The 20,722-nt window shown below is 37.0% G+C and overlaps 4 protein-coding genes across 4 annotated transcripts; 2 read left to right on the forward strand and 2 right to left on the reverse strand.

The window, feature by feature from the left end:
* The first annotated feature begins 3,391 nt into the window (after window positions 1-3,391).
* gt (transcription factor giant) lies at window positions 3,392-4,339 on the forward strand. Its single transcript, XM_017901118.1, has one exon. The coding sequence runs from the start codon at window positions 3,392-3,394 to the stop codon at window positions 4,337-4,339; it is 948 nt and encodes a 315-aa protein (XP_017756607.1).
* A 780-nt stretch (window positions 4,340-5,119) lies between these two features.
* l(2)k10201 (zinc finger protein 511 lethal (2) k10201) lies at window positions 5,120-6,166 on the reverse strand. The gene is made up of 3 exons (XM_017901116.1): window positions 6,027-6,166; window positions 5,711-5,912; window positions 5,120-5,641 (listed from the first exon to the last, which is right to left on the reverse strand). The coding sequence occupies exons 1-3, from the start codon at window positions 6,164-6,166 to the stop codon at window positions 5,198-5,200; spliced, it is 786 nt and encodes a 261-aa protein (XP_017756605.1). The 3' UTR covers window positions 5,120-5,197.
* A 1,494-nt stretch (window positions 6,167-7,660) lies between these two features.
* On the reverse strand, window positions 7,661-10,486 carry LOC108548257 (uncharacterized). The gene has a single exon (XM_017901110.1). The coding sequence runs from the start codon at window positions 10,484-10,486 to the stop codon at window positions 7,661-7,663; it is 2,826 nt and encodes a 941-aa protein (XP_017756599.1).
* A 3,763-nt stretch (window positions 10,487-14,249) lies between these two features.
* Window positions 14,250-15,046, forward strand: LOC108548258 (uncharacterized). The gene is made up of 3 exons (XM_017901111.1): window positions 14,250-14,261; window positions 14,369-14,589; window positions 14,956-15,046. Exons 1-3 carry the CDS (start codon window positions 14,250-14,252, stop codon window positions 15,044-15,046), a joined length of 324 nt encoding a protein of 107 aa, XP_017756600.1.
* Window positions 15,047-20,722: the final 5,676 nt, after the last annotated feature.

Genomic DNA, 20,722 nt, shown 5'->3' on the forward strand with positions numbered 1-20,722 from the left:
TAATTTCTATACATTCCAATATATTAATCATTCCTATATATCCTAATAATTCCTATACATTCCTATATATTAATAATTCCTATATATCCTATATATCCTAATAATTCCTATACATTCCTATATATTAATAATTCCTATATATCCTATATATTAATAATTCCTATATATCCTATATATTAATAATTCCTATATATCCTATATATCCTAATAATTCCTATACATTCCTATATATTAATAATTCCCATATATCCTATATATTAATAATTTCTATATATCCTAATAATTCCTATATATCCAATATATCTTAATAATTCCTATATATCCTATATATCCTAATAATTCCTATATATTCCTATATATTAATAATTCCTATAAGAATGGTGGAAATTTCATTGTGGCCTGAGCACACCATATAAAAGATACGTGACAGTCACCGCGTTAATAATTATAATCAAAGCTCCAAACCGAGAGACACACGCAAATCAGAGAACACAGACAAGAGTAAACCCACCCAGTAAAGATCCTCAACGACTCCACACCGCTACCAAAGTACCCTGTCTCAGCGCAGAGAGGCGAGGACCCACGAAACAAAGGGTCTCCATGGGTGCTTCTGACGAAAACGTCCTCTCCAACGATTAACTAATGAACTTACATAGTCAGTCGTGAAACTGAACCATTAGTCAGCACGACTGGAAGAAAAGAGTGGGTCCATCTTCCGGTACTACCCTACGGAGATCGCCATATGTCGTGCAACCCTAACGAGCCAGGACCAAAGCAGACTCAACAGACGTGGAACGATCATTGTCCAAGGTGCAAACGTACAAACGACCTGTCCATTTGCCTATGGCCTAAAAATCTCGGCAAATTTCACTCGGCCGCAACGCTTTCGCCGGTTAATTTATGAGCACTTTACGCAAATTCCGCGATTTCCTTCCGGCGGTGGCCGTCGTAAATCATGCGACACGGGGCACAGAAACAAAGGTCAGTGCGAAATGCTGGAAGATTGCCGAGGAAAGACCCACGAAAGGGTTATGCAGAGTGATTCTATGCACACCGTTCGTACAGCTAAGCGTTACACGAAGAGACGCCCCGCGTCGCGGTTATGGGGTACCAAGAGCTCGAAACGTTCAACCCTTTCACGAAGGAGCTTGCCCAGAGGTGCGCCCTGTCCTTACGCAGGATTTAAGAGGAAGGGTTTTAGTGTGCCAGCCGGTAACTGGATTTTTCGAAATCCTGAGGCTGACTGCGATTGCCGGGATTAATTTAGCGGGATTCGATTGTTGCCCGAGGTCAAGAAGCTGCTGTAATTTCTTTCGTCAACGACGGTGACAGTACTGCGACAGGTACAGTGGCTAGCTCATCGCTACCTACAACTATAAATATCGACGCAACTTTGGATTTTATGGGGTACCGATGACACAGTTAGAGGACAAATCAACTGTATACTTCATGTATACTGTCCATTCTTTTTGAACGAAATGTATATTCTGATTCCCGTGTTTGAAATTTCTTTATCGTTGATCCATTTTTCTTTAGGGTAACAGTGTTTTGCAGAAATGTTTGATCGATATCGAAAATTTCCGCGAATTGTAAATAAGTAGCATGTAAAAGATAGGTAAACAATAAATATATAAGAATAAAATATTAACTAGATGATAATAATTGAATAATAATTAGGCAATAGTTAGGGCGTTTGTAGAAATATATTCGATAAGGAAAGCTTCTCTAATTTACAAGTAAGTAATAAATAAATAATTCATTAATCGATATTCATTAGAATATCTTGATAATTGAAAATAATTTTTTGTGTGTGCAATTGTAGTGTTTTGTGAGTTGTCAATAAATAGTAAATAAAAGATACGTAAACAATAAATAAATAAAAATATAATATTAATCAGATGGTAATAATTAGGCAATAGTTAGGGCTTTTGTAGAAATATGTTCGACAAAGAAGGCCTCTCTGATTTATAAGTAAGTAATAAATAAATAATTCATTAGTCAATATTTATTAATATATTTTAATAATTGACCATAATTTTTTTTTGTGTGCAATTGCAGTGTTTTGTAAGAATGTATGTTCAGTGAGTTATAAATAAGCAATAAATAAAAGATACCTAAACGATAAATAAATTAGATAATAATAATTGAATAATAATTAAGCAATAATTAGGGCTTTTGTAAGAATATGTTCGACAAAGAAGGCCTTTCTGTTTTATAAGCAAGTAATAAATAAATAATTCATTAATTGGTCTTCATTAGAATATCTTAATAATTGTCGATAATTTTGCCAAAATACTTCTACTCTTTAAAACAACAGATTTTTTTCCATTTTTGAAGTACTGTATAAAATGTACACAAATACACACTCCTACAAGGTGCCTATATTGGTAAACACTATAGATCGTAACATCATAATACCCAGTGAAATTGCCATCCAAATATTCATAACCTTGATTGTAAATACGCAAACCGATTTTCTCATATTCGTGATTACGTCTACATAAACATCTCGGGGATAGGAAGTGGTGAACGCGTGCCAGTCAGACCCCGGCGCTATGGTCATCAGGATCGGGTCCCCCACCATTTTCTAAGGAATACTCTCCTACCCTTGGGTCTTGCAAGGGTTGGCCAGTATATAAGCGAAACTACACCCCCTCTCGTCCTAAACGATTTTGGCGATTCACTGTGAGAACACGATTTACCGAAAAACAGCCTGGAACCGTTTGTTAAAATTGATATTTCGTTGATCGGTTATCTCCCGAGGGGCTATTGGAACCGCGTATTATACGAAACCGCGATACAGTGCTGTGATTAATAGTGACCGGTGCATGACCTTGGATTAATCATTAGGTAAGAGACATTCGTTTACAGTTGCGATAGATCGATAAACAGAAAAGAATTTCGAACTTGCGTAATTAATGGCTACGCTAATGTCTATTGATATTTCCGGGAAAACGAATTGGATTTTGGTTTCACGTTAAACGAATATTCATTGGCTAGAGCACGAAGAAAGTTAAAGCGTTTCTTAACAGCCACGTATAAAACGAATTTTAATTTTGTTAACATAAATTTTCTAGATTCTATATCGATATTATGCATCAATGGTTACGCATGCTTTCCGTCGGCTTTCCACGATTTCGAACGATTATTATCGTCTATTTGAACATGTGAGTTTCTATTTAATAGCTATTTCAATTATCGCAATCGTCACGTAGAGGAGTGTGTGATTAATATTTCGAAAATCGAACGAATCGAAAGTTAAAGAATAACTATTAGCTGTTTTGTTTTGAAAGCGTCCGGACGACCAATCAGGTTACCAGTAATTTGAGAAAAAATAAAATATTAATTCACTCACGTTTCTCTGTCGTCATAGGTGGTACGAAACTGAGGAATGGATTCTTATTCCGAGTCATCGATGGAGAACGTAAAAGCATTGGATTTCACATCCTCCGTGAAACGGGATACTAACGTGCAATGCACAGATTCGATATTGGATCTTTCTTTCAAGAAACAAAGCACCTCAAGCTCAAGCACACCAAGTTCACCCGGTTCACGTTCAAATTCACCCGCGAGCACGACGAAACAAGATCAAACCAGTCGTTTTTTGGAAACCGAACAAAAAAGCCCTTTTGAAAGTCGAACATTTATGGTAACGCCGCCGTCAGAGTCAGAATCCCCGAAAAAAAATAGATACGAACCAATTTATAATAGTACGGATACGCCAGTAAATGTCATAGGACAACGCAATGGTTTCTCTGTTTTACCAATGAACATTTCGATTCCAGTCGTCCCTACAGTATTGCCAACACTGCTCACGCAAAATAGCGAGACGATTAAACCGTCGCTAACTTCTACTACGTCAACGACGTCTTCAGTAGCATGTTGTAATGAAGTTGCGTTGTCAAATTTGTCTACAGACCCTAGCAAAAAGGCGCCAAGACCGTTTAAGGCTTATCCAAAAGATCCGTTGTCGCTTAGTGTAGGGACAACTGAATTAGTGTACGATCAAAATTCCAACGAGGCTTATTCGGAATTTCGAAAACGAATGTTGGAATCGGTTAAAAAGTCAAACGAAGGAACGAACGTGAAAATGCGAAGAGTCACAAAAAGTCCTGGATTGCCAACAAGCACTGTTGATGAGAAGGATGCGGCCTACTGGGAAAGGAGAAGAAAAAATAACGAAGCCGCGAAACGATCCAGGGACGCTCGAAGGGCGAAAGAAGACGAAATTGCTATCAGGGCAGCTTTCTTAGAGCAAGAAAACATGAAATTAAAATACGAACTTGTAGCACTTAGGAATGAAACGGCTAAGCTTAGATGTATGGTTTACTCAACTTAAATTTAAGGTATTTTGTATACATTTGATTCTTGAATTGTTAATATTTTTTTAACGTTCGTAATGAATTCAATTTCTAAAATGCGAATGTCGTAAATAATATTTGTCGCTGGTAAAGAAGTAAACTACGTGATATTTGTAAAAATCGGTATTGTATTTTATAAGTAACAATTGTTTTGTTATTATAAACATTAGGATGTGTTTTACCATGTTTTTTATTTTATTTTTGGTATTTGATAGGTTTTCAGGTCTAAAACAGAATTATTATTCATTACAGTGCCATACGATTCTACCTTTATACATATAAGTACGAATACTTTTTTTTGTGTTTAGGATCTTCACACTGCCAACAATGTCATATGTATATTGTGTAAAAATATGTTTCTTTAATATAGTATTAAGATCTAGAAATTACATTTTTCATGGAAATATGAAGTTTTGTGCCATTCAATGATGTTGCTATAGTTTACAATATTCTTTTTATTATAATGTTTTTTCTCAAGGTAACGATGATTGTGCCAAGTAGGCTGTCTGACATTAGCTTTACCCAAAGTTTTAAGGTATAAGGATTGTTTAAAAGTTCTAAAGAAATATTGTACGTACTTTAATACAAAAGATATACTGTATGTTGTGAGTAACTCGAAATAACTAAATTTAGGGACTTAAGTGTGTACTGAATAACATTACTAGGCACAAATTTGTAAATAAATAAGAATAACATAGAAAGCACATAAAATACTGAATTTTATAAGTTCTATTGTACATACAAAGATTGTTGTGATATTTAAAATATATTTATAATAAAAAAGGTACTTAAAACCATGTTGTTTATTATGGAATATTTGCATTGTCAATCAAATATTAATTTGGCAATGAATCAGCTAGATCCATCATGCATCCTTTTTCAAGTATATTCTTTTCGTTACTCTGATTTTTAGTAAGTGCATTTGTATATGATTTTTGTATTTGTCTGGGAATAAAATGTAACGAAGTTGTTCCTGTGACAGAATTTGAAGCAGTTAACTGATTTTGATGAATAGTAGGAGTTATTACAGCAGTTTTTGTTGCAGTTGTAAACATTTTTGTTTTCTGATTCTTATTTAACTGTATTTTTTTAGGTTTAGCTTCCTTCTTTTCAAACTCAGGTTCATCAATGTCCATTTTATCTTTTGATTGATTTTTTATGCAATGTGGAGTACTATCAAATCGAAAATTCTTTGGAAACTTATGTACAGTGGTGCAATGATCCCTTCTTTCAAGTGAATTATAAAATTTCAAATCACACTCAGAAACATAACATTGATACTAGAAAATAAATATTTATATTAATTTAAATTTTTATATATAATACAGTAAAGTAAGTTTTATAAATACCATTGGTTGCTTTTTTGATGCAACTTTGAAGAAATTATCATGTGTTTCTTGAATATGAATGTCTAGCAATCTCGGACTTGGCAAAGATTTTTTACATTCAATACATGCATATCGATGATTGGTATTATAGTGCATCTCAAAATCAATTAATGTTCGAAATATAGCTTTACAACCAGTAACGTAACATGGAAATTCTTTTATACTGAAATCAACAAATTATTCCATTATAATTGGGTACCTTTTAATCCATACGTGTATACTATATTACAGGTTATGTAAAGTGGTAAATATTTATATATAGCAAATTTTTATTTACAGTTCATGACATAATTCTTCTTCATCTTCAACAGTAACACCTTTTCGTTGAAAAATTTTGCAAGCATTGTACGAATCTTTAAAAAAAGGATCATCAATAGATCTTAACCCTACACCTATATTTTGTAAAAATTCCTCCATTCTCGAACAATTGCAATCGTCAAATTTTATAAAAAAATATTATAATCTGCAATGTTAAATTATCCCATTTTATAAATATTATATATATCACATTTTTTTAATGAATAATTTTTTAAAATATCCACATATCATTAACACAACAACATCACAATAATACTGCACTCTGGTGGTGCGATATCTAAGTACTTACTTCGATATTTATCGATATTTCGATATTAAAACGGTTGTTCTGACAAAAATTTCAAGTTAGTTGCGCATCAAAAGTCGTTTTATACGCGTCACATCGGAATGTTTAAATTCGAATGTTATTAAATAAAGTGAAATAACGTTGTGAAATTAACAATAAAGTGTCAATTATGTGATAAGTGAATCATAATCGTGATTATGTGTTAATTGTAGATATAGATTAATACTCAAGACAACAAAGAAGATCACATATACGGAAAGAATAATTGGTGAGTGATTTGTACTTGAATCTATTTTACACTAATTAGAAATCAAGCCTCTTTTTAAATATAGTATGAATAACGTAGAATATGATAAGTACCTGAGCTTAGTAATGTATTCATGCAACAAGTACAATAGTTTCTATAAAAGTAAGCGAAGAAACGTATAAGTATACATTATAATGATTGAAATTATTCAACCAATAGGCGTGTCTTCAAATTTTCCAAGATGTCTGTCATTTTGCTTTCCAATTCGCTACGTCTTTGCATTTCTTCTCGTTTGTCCTGTAACATATATGCAATATTACGTTATATTATTGTAATTACAATATATTCGTATTAATCGTCACGAATTTTTTTCATATTTATTATAAATAGAGAAAATGTTAAGGAAATAGTATCACATTTCATATTAACAAAATTAATATTTATTTCCACCTTGTTACACGCCGTTTTTAAAATTGAACATTTAACATTTTTTATAACATTTTCTTAACAGTTTTCTTAACAAAATAAGTCAGTGTTTATATACGATTTAATCAAATAATTCATTGCATAAATAACTTAAAAAATAGGAAAATTTAAGTAAACCTATTGATTTATTAATTTAATGAAACCTGGTTTCATTTTTAATATTAAATTTCTATAAATTTAAATTAGATATTATATCAGAAAATAATTTCCTTTTCTTTCTAATTATTTATTTTATCCTAATTTTTTTTATAAATTATTCCTAAATTAATTTTTAAGAAAATATATAATAATATCGAAGGCAGGAAGAATAATAAATTAAAGTGCATTATATTCTCAGATTCTCTAACAAAACTAATACAAGGCAGAATATTATAACTTCATTAATATTCAATAATATTAACTTCAACTACTTGTGAGCTATCCTGTTCTCAGAAAAATATTTCTCAACGAAATATTGCCAAACTTTAATTTAATTTTAATTCTTTTTTAATTTATTTAATTTTAACAGGATTTCAATTTTTCAAAATCCTACGTGCTAAGTAAGAAAACAGAATAGTTGTAGAATTACGAAGCACTACAAGATGTGAGTGTAATCGACATAAGTGATCGGTCCATTCGAACCGATCTGTTCTTGTTCCACCATTCTCATAGCGGCAGCAGCACCATTCGCATAATCTCCAACTTTCACGCCTTTGCTTTCCGGTTCATTGGCGAATTTCGTTAAGCTTTCGTCATAGCGATACACGTTCTGTTGTGGCATAGCAAAGCCAATTGTTCCTTCGTCCCCGATCTTTTTGTCACCTTCGAAAATTCCTGGCAATCTCTCGTTTCCCCTGCCATAGTCGTAGCCATAAGCGTTTCCACCAAAGTCAAAGAAATTATAATTCTGCCTGGGATCAGAGAAAGGTGTTGGCTCGGACATCTGACGAATAACTTGAGCGTCTTGTGTTATGCGAGTTTTATCATTCACCTGCTTCTTGTTCCCTGTATTAGGTTCACTCTTCTCTATACTACGTTTCAGGGACTCAAACTTCTTCGAGTGCAACGTACTTGGGATTCGTTGCTCTGAGGAGTGTTGTATCTCTATACTCTGTCTCGGGTTCCCATAATTGTTATTGTTGGCAGTATACTTGTAACGATCCAAAAAATTCGCTGCTTTTCTGGGATCCTTCTGATCAGACCTTGCTGACTCATTTTCGGAACGTGTCCGATTCTTGACAGCATTTAGAGGTTCATTCAGCATCAGTTGCTCCCTAGGAACAGCTCCATATTCCAGATTATTCTTGAAGCCTTCTGGGTAATTATAAGGTCTTTGCGTGGAATCTATAACTGGGCCTCTACCTCTGTCGTGTCTTCCTTCCTTTATTTTACCAATAGATTTCGACTTTCGACGAGTATTAGAGACTTTGGCGTTCACGTTATCTGGACTAGGGACCACGTTGGCGTGAATAGTACTATCCAGGACGAAATCGAAAGGCGGTGGCCATATTTGCAGCTCCTTTTGCTCACCCTCGTGAAGCTTCTTCGGCATCTGTCTCTCCGGAAGACCAATCACAGGCTTCAGGTTCTCCTTCTTTGGTCGCTTTGACTCCTTAGACGTGAGCTTGCTCGTTGCCTCAGCGTTCAATACGTTATTATCCTTCCTTGACTTATCGGTCATCGAAAGTCTCGACTTGGCCTTCTCCAGTTCCTCAGGAGCAGTCAGGTATCGAACAGGGACGACCAGAGGCATGTACTTGTTGAAATCCAGTTCCTCCGACGACCTGTGCTCCTCGAGATCAGACCTATTCTCTACATTCGATGGAACCTCATTGGAGTACTTGATCGGTGGCTCAGGGGAGTCTCCAACAGGCTCTTTTCCATCCTTTCTCCTGGTATCAGTCTCCTCCTCTAAGTTGTACTCTTCGTACCTATTTCTTGCTGGCAAGTCTTCCTCTTCTCTACTTTTCTCGTCACTTCTGTCTTCATCTTTCTGGTTATCACGCGAGTCTTCCTCCTCCTTAGAGGTCTCTTCCTTAGAAACCTGAGGCCTAGACGAGCTATAGATGTCGCTCAATGGCTGCTTCAGCTTGTCGAAGAAGTTGGCGAACCCGTCGTCGAACAGTTGCTGATTGTACAGAAGTTCTCCATAGCTATTGCGCAGTTCCTCGGGTCTTCTTTGCTCGTCATCCTCGCTCAGTGGCAGAGGCTCGCTGTACTGTATGCTGGTGTAGTTCTCGCTAACCTGAGGCGCGTCTTCCCTGTAGACATCGTCGTTCTTGTAATCCTGGTACCTCCCATCATCCTCACCACTGTTTTCTTGCTCCATCGTCCTCTGAGTCGTAGGGTATTCCCTAATCTTCTCGCCACTCTCGTACCTCTCCCTGGACTGGTCCTCTTCCTCGTGTTCCTTTCTACACCCTGATCCTTGGCCTCCGTGACCTATCTGCTTCTCCTTACCACTGTACTCCCTCTCATCTTCTCCGCTATGATCACTATCCTTCTGACGGTTCCTGTAAAACTCCTGTTCCCTCAGTCTCTGTGCCTGTTCCTCCTGCTTACGTTCCAACTCCGTCAATCTGATCTCGTGTTCCTGCTTCCAATGTGGCTCCTCGGTTTGAGGAAGGAACATGGTAGGTGGAGAAGGCGAATGGACGTCCTTCCCGTCGAAAATTGGCTTGTTCTCCATTGTCACTTTCTCCGTGCTCATGTTCATCCTGTAAACCGTCTGCTGCTGCATGCGAACTGGAATGAACGGTTCAGGATAAGTCAGGTTAATGTCTTGGGGTGGGATCTCAGGCAAGGGTGGTTGGGGCATGGCTGGCAAGGGGCTCTCTGACACGGTTGGTAGCGGGATTTTCACTAGGAGAGGGGGTATCGGCTGGTTAGAGGTCGTCCTCGGGTCGAACTGAGGTGACTGGGTTGATGACGGAGGTGGTGGCTGAGTGGTCGTGGAAGAGCTATCGTTGCTCCCATGGAAGAGTCTCTCGTATTGTTGCAACTGGGTCAGCACATCCGTGCCATTGCCAAAGTTCACGACACCCGTGAACCTGATGGTTTCTCGCTGTCCAGGTGCCATGGTTGTCGACGAGCTGTTTTGTTTCGTGGAATTCATTTGACCGGTGTTCATCATCGGCTGGATGCTTCTTGCCTCGTCTGACTCGGGGCTTGGATTGGGCAACGAGGCTATTTGGACAGGGTTCACTGTATAGCCGAAAACCTGAGCCAAACCTGAAAGAATCAGACCTAATGCTCGTTTGTCCCGTGGATTATTTGCGTCCTCAAGATCCCCATGCTCTTGCGAGGTAGGTGGGGCTAAGGGGTTCGGAACGGGCTGGTTTCCCCGGCCGATCTTCTTCGATTGTACAAACGCGTATAACAGGCACAGGTAGCACAGAACGTGGAATGTCCTGAGCTTCATTGTCGCAGTCTAGACCACTTTCTGCTGGCAAGTTACACTTCGTGCACAGAGTGATAAGGTGGTTGCGATGTTGGCCACCGTGGCATCTTCACTCGTGGCCTCTTTCAGCCGTCGCTGATCTCGTTGCTTGACACATATTCTTGTTATTCAAATGTAAAATTCTGAAGAAACTATAGAATATTTTTCTGCTTTATTTTTCGTTCTGATGTCGTTCAAATATCAACGCTCTTTGTTGTTAAATATCGACGTTGTTTGTTATTGAATATCGACGCGACTCGCGATTAAACGTTGACGAGGAGCATGCAGAATGCAAAGATCCGTGACATCGTTTCAAAGTTTCACAAAGTCCCGCGAACAGTACTTTTGTACCTCGATATTCCGCGAGGACTGCGCGACCGGTGTCGCGCTCGAGCGTCGTTAAACAAAACGTTAGCTGGCGGGGATGGATTTTTGCATAACATCGGAAAGAAATGTCGAGTTTCACCTCAATTGCACAGAGCTGCTCGTTGATTTGTGACAACTGAAGCGGCACGGCGTAACGCGGGAAAGGTACGCGATATTGCACGGACTCGGATGGGGATAATTCGTTTTGAACGTGTACAACGGATTCGAACACGAGTTTCGGTTTTAATTACACGTGAAATTACGATACGTGATTTCCCGAGTAAATAGCACGCAGTTCTTTTAACGGACGAGAATGTGATATTACAATATAATTGAGTTTCATTCGGTGAAACAGGCGGGATAGAGGTTAGGTATAATTGTAGGTTAGAGAATGAGTTAGGTAGTGCAAGATGTGTAATTTTAAAGCACGAACTTGACACTAAAATATACTATTACAATCTAATATGACAGCGTCAAGGAATCTCGTTTTCTTATTTTGAAAATTGAGAACGTTTCTGGAAATGGAGTTTCTATAAACCAAAATGGCGGATGGATGAATCATCTCAGAAGCTTTAGTTGTAAAAATACAAGTGTATATAGGTTAGGTTAGGTTGGATAAACAAAATGGGTAAACAAAAAGCTCTCCATTTATCTATTTGCAGTCGGAATATTAAATTTAAATTTATGGGGAATATTTTTAGACACGTGTTAATTAAAAACAATTTATCCAAAAAGGAAACTATAATATATATGCTATTTTTCTGACTTTTTACTTAGTAAAAAGGTAACCTAATCCAAAGTTAATCTGGACCGACGAAGATTATGCGAAATTGAAGAAAAATATAAGAAGTGACATTAGGAAACAAAAAATTGTTAATTTTCAATATTAAGGAGCACATAAAATTGGGACAGTAAAATTCGAGTAAAATTACTATTTTACTCAAGTCTGACGATACCCGTGAACGTCGCGATTTTTCTCGATTCCCTGTTTAAAACTCGTTAAACTCTGCAACAATCAAGTTTAATGAATCGCACTTAAAATTTCCGAACGAGACGGACATAAATCCACAGGACAGTGCCCAAAATGGCTACAACCGTAACTAATTTCGCAGCAGTTCTACGTGAAACCATCCGAGGAATTTCGTGCACATGCACAGAACCCAGAACACTCGAAGGAATACTTTTCTTCGAGGATTAAAACGATAAGAAGCAATTTCTTCCGATGCTTTCCGCCTTGGCGATTTTACTGCCACGAAATTCTGTCTATGTTGCGTAACGTAGGAAACAGGCTAATAAGGAGACCCATAGAGATCGGCTTAATCGACCGATTTTAGAGAGCAGGCGAAAATGAAACTGCCTCTATGGTGCAAAATTGCTGTTTCATAAAAACCGTTCAAGCTGAGATGGAATCGATCGTGAAGAAATAAGACAGATCCGTGATCAGGTAGCCGGAGTTCCTACATGATTACGGAATTCGAGCTATTGCACGTAAGACCTCGATCGATTAGGGCAACGATCTTCAACTTGGTGTTCTGCAAGAATTTTTCCAACATTCGTGCACTTCCTTCTTCCCCTAATTCCATAACAGCGATTTTTAATTGATAAGAATTTTTAAAATACACTTTATCTAATTACCTAGTCTATAAATTGCTAAGAAAAAAGATACAATGAAGATACTGAATTTTTCTAATTAATATATGTGTACCTAGGGTCTAGTCTAGCTATTCTTATAATCAGAGACATCTCCTCTCCTTCAGATTGGCAAATAGAAAAATAATAGAGACGTCGCGTTGTCGGCAATGCTTAGTTTTATATATTAAATATACAAGTACTATTATTAAACCACTTGGTCAGAGGCATTGACCCCCTTTTCCTCGTATCGTGAAATAAAAAGTTAGAAACTTTGAGTTGCCAGTGGTATCTGCTCACTGCATCGCATAAATTCAGTAATTAATTTATGTGTGTCGAGAGATGAAGATCCCTGAGCTAGGACAACGATTATGCCACGAACGATGACGATTATGTCACCGTACAATAAGTCTGGTTTAGCCGGTTGAAGTTTCATAAAGTATGTCGATTATATCACCTGTTCTCCACCCAGAGAAAGTCCCAACAAACGGTGTCGCGCCGATTTCCTGGACTGGTGTGACAAAACCTCCTTAAGTGGTGAGTCGCGGCGAGGAAGAGGAAAAAATTAACGACGCGAGTTTTCAACGTGACTGCAATCTGGAGAGGGTCCAGATTTTTACGTAATCCGAGTTCCTGTCGACTAGCCTCCTCCAACGGCTACTATGTCTCGGTTCATCTGATCTTCGATCGACCAACGCGTCGGTTAATTGCTTAATTACGTCCCCCGAGCTAATTACGAGTCGCGCGATATCCGCGAAATTGCGTGCGCACCTTTTGGGAACGTTCCCAGCTTCGTCCGCTTCATTATCTCGATTCTTTCGCGAACAATGGCGGATGGTGGCCATCATGGCGGCCGGGTTGCTCGGATGCGTTACGGACGACGTTTTACAATCGGCGAAATTGCCGTGAAATTGTTAGTCCGCACGCGATACTCATCTCATGATTGTCTAGACGTGGTTCGTGTCACGTTTGATTATTGGGTAGCTTGAGCTGCTGCTCCTGACTTCGAGAAGGAAGTGTATGCGAGTTTGGTTTCGAGAGTAAAGACGATTATGGTCGTTGAACGTGTTCGACGGAAGTTGGATTTGCTGCGAAATATCAGGAAGGTAGTACATACATCGATGTTTGTAGGACGGATGATAAATTTTAGTTCCGAAGACTGGTCTTACCTGTTTATCAAATTGCGAGAAAAACAACTATTCCAACCTTACATCTGGAAATGAAAAATCGTTGTTTACAATGTAGCGATATATCGGTAGAATAGAATGTTATTAGGATATAGATCAAGATTTGGGAAAAATGGCGGTCTAGAGGATTGACAAAATTTTCTTCCGCTCAACGAATCTCAATGTCCTCGAGGTACCGATAAAAATCGATAAAATGCACACTCTGTGTATACACCCCTGCAACAAGGAAATAGGTTACGCGAGTATTTAATGAAACCCAGGCGTTCGTAATAGGTGACAAAAACAATAAAACCAGATTTTAATTATACGTTTATATTTCCATTAGGGCCCCATGCTTCCGCCAATGAATTCTGATCAGCACTTGCTATCGATGCAATTACCGTTACGAGATGCGAGCATCCCATAGATGGAAAGCGTATCACGGACTTGTCCGGACGTTAGAAGACAGTTGTTACTTCTCAGGAACGGGTTATATGTAACGAAATGAATTCCAAAGAGCAACAGGTATAAAAGAACTGTCCACCCTTCTGGATCGCACAGTTAGATTGTGAGTCAGGTTTAAGATGAATCTTCTGGTAAGGATAGTCCTATCGCGACCGAGTTTTCGATCAATTGACGAGATAAACGTTTCGATCAGTGAACGACGAGCCGGTGCACTAGTGACGTTCGACTGTCGTTTTAGTTACTGTCTTTGGCCGCCCTAGCGCTGGGGATTGGCGCCACTATGCCACCAAGCAGCACCCCCGAGAAGATGATGAGTAATGGCGGCGAGCCTCCGAAGGTAATGGCCGATAAGAAGGCGCAACCGAGTGCTGAGGATGCGACTGATGATAAAGAAATGATGAAAAGAAGTTACGCTTGGAACCCGCGGATTTACGTAGGATATAGTTACGGTTGGCCTTGGTAGGTAGATTGCCGCAAGATGTCCGATACGACAGACTTTTGCGGAAAAAATAACCGCTTGCTTCAGAGAATCTTGCAGATTTTGTAACAGGAAGTCGAGTATTTCATACGGCATTAACAAATTTCCTGTCATTTTAGATTTTAGACATAGGTTTTGAGGTTAGTCCATGATTATATGTCCTCTCGTTTGACTCGTTGAAAATTATTCGGATTTTTAATTACGTGGCCAAGAGTACCTAGATGAACGAACAGTTTCAGATTTTATTAATTATTATTGATAATAATTCTGTTGTTAATACAAATTATGTCTATTTTGGTTTAGATATTAATTAGATGATTGTGTAAATATACGAAATACCGTTTTAGGTATGGCTTTGCCCACGGATGGTATCCAGGTTGGCCTTTATATTATGGTTATGGATACGGTGGATATCACGGTGGTTATGGTGGCTGGTAAATATCAGGAATGGCGAATCGAAGAATTGAAATACGTCTCAGATATTACCATTGCTTTATAAATATAACTCACAACCGATTTTACCATTTAAGTTTCTGCACTGAGTAAACATTAGGCCAATTTGAAATTCAAATGCACTTGAGTATCACGAATTTAAGACTGAGATATCACGATTTCAATATCCATTGAGCGATTGAGTATAATTTACATAATAAAGTAATTTGGCATTCGTTCAATTATGTGATTCAATTTTACTTTCGAAATTACATGTCATATGTGATAGGAAAATGTCGCTGTCATTAAGTTCATAAAAAAAATGCAATGATTCCTATTGGAAAAGTGATGAAATAATTTTGTACATACCCTTAGTCGTTTTCTTATGTAAGTTGCCAATATTTCTTCGCAAACAGTCAGATTTTTATCTGTATCCTGCGGATGAAGTAGTATATATTATGGAGATGTAAAAAGGTTTTTAATTTGTGTTAGTTAACCTTCAAAATGCTTGTCAGCTCTTTGATCTTCTGCAGTTTAACTTGGTCTTGCTCGGACAACTTACTGCACATCCGTGGATTGGTTGCGTACATCTCAAAACCAAACAGAAAACGTGTTACTTTTTCCACCTTCGCGTTAGAAATCCATAGCACTTGTTCGTCGTCACACTTAGTATGCACCTGATATGCGGTATAGTGTTGCTTGGAAACACTTGAGACAACAAAAGTTGTATTGGATTTTTTCGTAGTGCTCCTACGTAATTTCGATTACTATAAGTCAATATATTTTTGTCATAGCAATTAAGTTTTTATTTTTATATGTGTAATATTTGTTAATTTCAGTTGAATTCTATCTTTTTTATTTTTACCATTTGTTACCTACAGGAGATCTGTAATATTCGCAATAGAACTTGTAGATACCTATTTTATCGGCAGAGCTGGCCCTTTAATGTGATTTTCAATCAATTTAAATATTACCGACGTGGTGTAGAATAAGATCATAGCATTACTAGTGGCAATAGTTGAAACTAAATTGTATCTCAAACGTTGCCTATGATAATCTGTACAGTATTAGGTCTATGCTATATCTTACCTATGGTATAATTAATGGTAACAATTCTAAAACTACATTCAACTAGGAAATTACAAATAAAGTGGAGAGACTTGTAATCATAAACGAAGTTACACTTCAAAGACTGTATAGTTCTTAGTTTCACATCGTTTTTCAAACATTTATCTTGAACGATCCCTAGTTCATTGTTGTACCAAATAGATTAAATACATTTTAATGTAAGAATCTTCTTCTGTATTCCAATTAAATCAACAAATAATTATGAAGTTACAAATAAAATATGGATACAGACCAAATCTATATCACAAATCATTCATTTCACGTCGTCAAGATAGAATTCTCCTATCTCAATCTTCCCTGCAGTTTACGAGTAACACCACTAGAGGTCAGTCTAGAGAGTTGACGAATCATAGGTTAAAATTCCTTTGGCGGGTAATATCCAAATAAACCAATCTCATTCCAAATTTTCATTTTATAAACGATCTCTATAGATCTATTTCTCTACCTCACTCTATTCCTAATCCAACAATTACCACAGTTTGTACACTATTAACCATTTTCCAAATTCCTCAAACATAACCTCTTCCCAATACCCAGACTCCCCATATCAGAATGAAAGATCTCGCTGCAGTAGAATAATGACTGTCATGAACTCGCTATTTTCTTCTTCAAATGACTGTTTATCCACAAACGGGACACCAGGTCCAACCCCAAAAGGAGGGTCGTGCTTTCAGTCAGGCTGTCCCAACAAGAGAGTCAAAGGCTAACCGGCTCTACGTTTTATGGATCGAGTTTATTGCTCTTAACTAGACACTGACCACTGTGCACAAAGGGATGCTGTTGCATCCCCTTTCTACTGGACCAGTCCTCTGTCAGCGGAAATTGACCGAGACGATTTCAGAATAAGAGTCAAAGGCTAACTGGGTTCATTTTGCGGTTTGCCTTCGTCGACAATGGCCAGTGGACAGTGGGCATTGTTACCGGGAGGCGGCAGCATCCCCATCCGGATGGACCAGTTCCCCAACAGGATCCGCGAGAGTGGCAGAGAGGGCAGGACCTCGCCACGCGAACAAACAGGTTCCGCTCAGAAGGGATGAGATGCTGTTGACGAACGAAAATGGATCGTGATCCAGATCAGGTGGAAAACTGGTCCATCGCTTCGAGAGACCCTCTACGAAACGGGAGCAAGTCTTCCACGTGTTGTTTGACCGTGGACAAAGATCGGACAATTGCGAAAAAAGGGTGTACAGGTTCCTAATCCATGAGTAGTGACAGGTTGTAGTAATTAAATGTGATTCTAACACGTAACTTTAATGATAATTAAATAATTTAATTGAGATGAAAATAATTTTGTTATAAGTAAATGTACATTTTGGGAATCAGGAATTAGGAAACCAGTCATTTTCCAAAATTTTCTACAGATATTTCTTTCGACGCAAAGTAAATTTTAAGAGAAATATTTTAGATTTGAAATTTTATTTATTATTTTAAATATAAAAGGTTAAGTGTTATAAGCTTGGTCTTTGGGCACCAAAATTTCGAAATATTCGAAAATTTGATCATTTTGAAGTATTTTATGTCCAATTAGCATAGATGATCTGATGATTACAAATTTTGATCAACAGATTAATAGATGAATTTAGATTAATAAATAAATACCGAAGAATTAAATTAATGATCAGTCATTTGCCTGATGGATTAACTGTAGAAATTTATTTCGATGAAAGTAAATTCGAAAAAAGGTATTTTAGATTTGAAACCATCTTGACCTACCCCATGTTGAGTTAGTATAAACGATTCTATGATTAGAAATTTAGTTACCTTGCAGGAATTCTATAATATCAAGAATTAAGTTGGATTAATGAATAAATACCGAAGAATTAAATTAATGGCTGGTTTTAGGATTTTTAAATTTAATTACTTTTTATTACCACACTTTAATTATTATTACCCATGAATAGAATATTTGGCCATAAATTTACTGGTAGACTGTCTAGTATTAATATAAAATAAATTAAATTTCGATTAATAAATAAATACCGAGGAATTAAATTAATAGCTGTGGTTTTGGAATTTTTATTTTTAACTATTTTTATTACCCCACGTTAATTACTATTACTCACGAATATAATATCTGGCCACAAATCTAATGGTAGGTTCTCTACTATCAATATAAAATAAATTAAATTAGATCAATAAATAAATACCAGGGAATTTTATTTTCAATTATTTTTGTTACGACACTTTAATTATTATTACCCATGAATACAATATTTGGATACAAATTTAATGGTAGGTTCTCTGGTATTAATATAAAATAAATTAAATTAGATTAATAAATAAATACCGATGAATTAAATTAATGACTGTGGTTTTGGAATTTTTATTTTCATTTATTTTTATTACAACACGTTAATTACTATTACTCACGAATATAATACCTGGTCACAAATCTAATAATAGGTTCTCTACTATTAATATAAAATAAATTAAATTAGATCAATAAATAAATACCAGGGAATTTTATTTTTAATCATTTTTATTACGACACGTTAATTATTATTACTCACGAATACAATACCTACTTATAAATTTAATATCAGGTTGTCAAACATAAATAAAAAATAAATTCTCAAGGAACGAAAATGAATAATAAATCCATAAATAAGCTAACAAATGGTAAATTGGCAAACACTACGAGAAGATCTCTGGATCAAATTCGTTAATTGATTTCTTACCTATACCACAGAGCCGTGGAACATGCACAGTCCCCAAATTGGATACCCTTTCGTTCCCACTTCCCATTAACGTCGTGCAACCGGCTCCCTCGGATTCTCTAGGCTGTCTGGCTCAATTTCCGCGGGTTGTCCCAAAGAAAATTCTCGCTGGTACTAAACGAACTGGTTGAAAAAAAAGGAAGAGGAAAAAAAATAGAAGGAAGGAAAAAAAGGAACGGGGGTTCGAGGAGCGACAGGGACAAAGGAGCCAGAGCACTCGATCAAAAGTGAACAAAAAAACAAAGGCCGGTGACGTGTGTGTCACATGAGACGCCGAGACCAGCCCACATTGGCCACTTCTTTCACCTGTCCATCATCCGCTGCCCTCCAAAGAGGACGTCCCCGCCGCTGAAAGAGGACATTTGCGTTTCCGTGCTCGTACCAGTCATTGTGCGCTTTTATCGGCCGTTTCGCGTTCAGTTTCTACCGGGGATTTCGTGTGCTCCTCGTGGGGAATACTTGAAAAGGGAGCCTACGCCGTAATTGACTGCTTTATTCCGGATTCCAGGCCCGAGTTCCACTCCCGTCGATACGTAATCGCGCGGGCATAACGTCGATACGCGATCCTGCACGACATTCTCGCTTATTTCTCACCGATTTTTCCTTTTTTCTCCGGCTTGTATTGGCTTATTTGTCATCTTTCGGTTTATTTTGAGGTTATGTTTTTTTTTTTTTTTTTTTTTTTGGGTTTTTTGATATAACGTCGATACGCGATCCTGCACGACATTCTCGCTTATTTCTCACCGATTTTTCCTTTTTCCTCCGGCTTGTATTGGCTTATTTGTCGTCTTTCGGTTTATTTTGAGGTTATGTTTGTTTTTTTTTTTTGTTATGTTTGGGTTTCTTGAGGTTATATTAAGTTAGATTTGGGGTGTGTTTGGTTTATTGTTGTCTTTGGGTTTTTTTGAGGTTATGTTTGTGTTTTTCTTGTCATCTTTGGGATTTTTGAGGTTATGTTTGGTTTTTTTGTTGTGTTTGGGTTTTTAAAGGTTGTATTAAGTTAGGCTTGGGGTGTATTGGGTTTATGGTTGCCTTTGGGTTTTTTTGAGGTTATGTTTGTTTTTTTCTTGTCGTCTTTGGGATTTTTGAGGTTATGTTTGGATTTTTTGTTGTGTTTGGGGTTTTAGAAGTTGTATTAGGTTAGTTTTAGAGTGTGTTGGGATTATTGTTGTCTTTGTATTTCTTTTTGCGTTGTGTTGGGTTACGTTTGGATTGCTTTCTTTCCTTTTGGATTATATTGAGGTTTCTGTTGATTTTGGATTTTTGTTTTGGGATGTATTGTGGTTTTCCCTGTCTTTAGATTTTCTTTTTGGTTGTGTTGGGTTTTCTTTGTATTATTTTGGGATTTTGGGATTGTATTAGGTTTCATTTTCTTTAAATTTTTCTCTTTTGTGATTCTGTTAGGTTTTCTTTGGAATATTTTGAACTCATTTTGGTCGTGTTTGGTTCTACATTTTGGTGTTATCTAAAAAATCCCTTCCCCATAATTTTAATTCGTCCAAAATATAATACCAAGTGCCAAAAATAATTCAAACACGCAACAAACTCTTAACCTCCCCCTCAAAAAACTAGCCTAAACCAAGACCATCCACAATCATATATCCAAGAGATTCTCCTCTCATAACTTTAATTAATTAAGATACCACAAGTCAAAAATAATCGAAAGGCTCAACAAACTTTGTACCTCTCTAAAGGGAAACTAGCATGATTCAAAATCACCAAACAAAACACCCTCAAACCCATGATCACGCGTGAAAAAAAATTGTCCTCTCGCTATCTGAATTCGTCAAACGACAACAGACCACGAAGATCAAACTTGAACCCCCGACGCAAGACG

Source organism: Eufriesea mexicana, unplaced genomic scaffold, assembly GCF_001483705.2.
Source record: "Eufriesea mexicana isolate 0111107269 unplaced genomic scaffold, ASM148370v2 scaffold1477, whole genome shotgun sequence".
Classification (NCBI taxonomy): Eukaryota; Metazoa; Arthropoda; class Insecta; order Hymenoptera; family Apidae; genus Eufriesea; species Eufriesea mexicana.

Bases quoted from the DNA above. Each gene is read 5' to 3' on its own strand.
- gt (XM_017901118.1), top strand. From the start codon at position 3,392: ATGGATTCTTATTCCGAGTCATCGATGGAGAACGTAAAAGCATTGGAT.
- LOC108548257 (XM_017901110.1), bottom strand. From the start codon at position 10,486: ATGAAGCTCAGGACATTCCACGTTCTGTGCTACCTGTGCCTGTTATAC.
- LOC108548258 (XM_017901111.1), top strand. The intron at 14,590-14,955 runs GTAGGTAGATTG...ATACCGTTTTAG, and splicing joins TATAGTTACGGTTGGCCTTG to GTATGGCTTTGCCCACGGAT.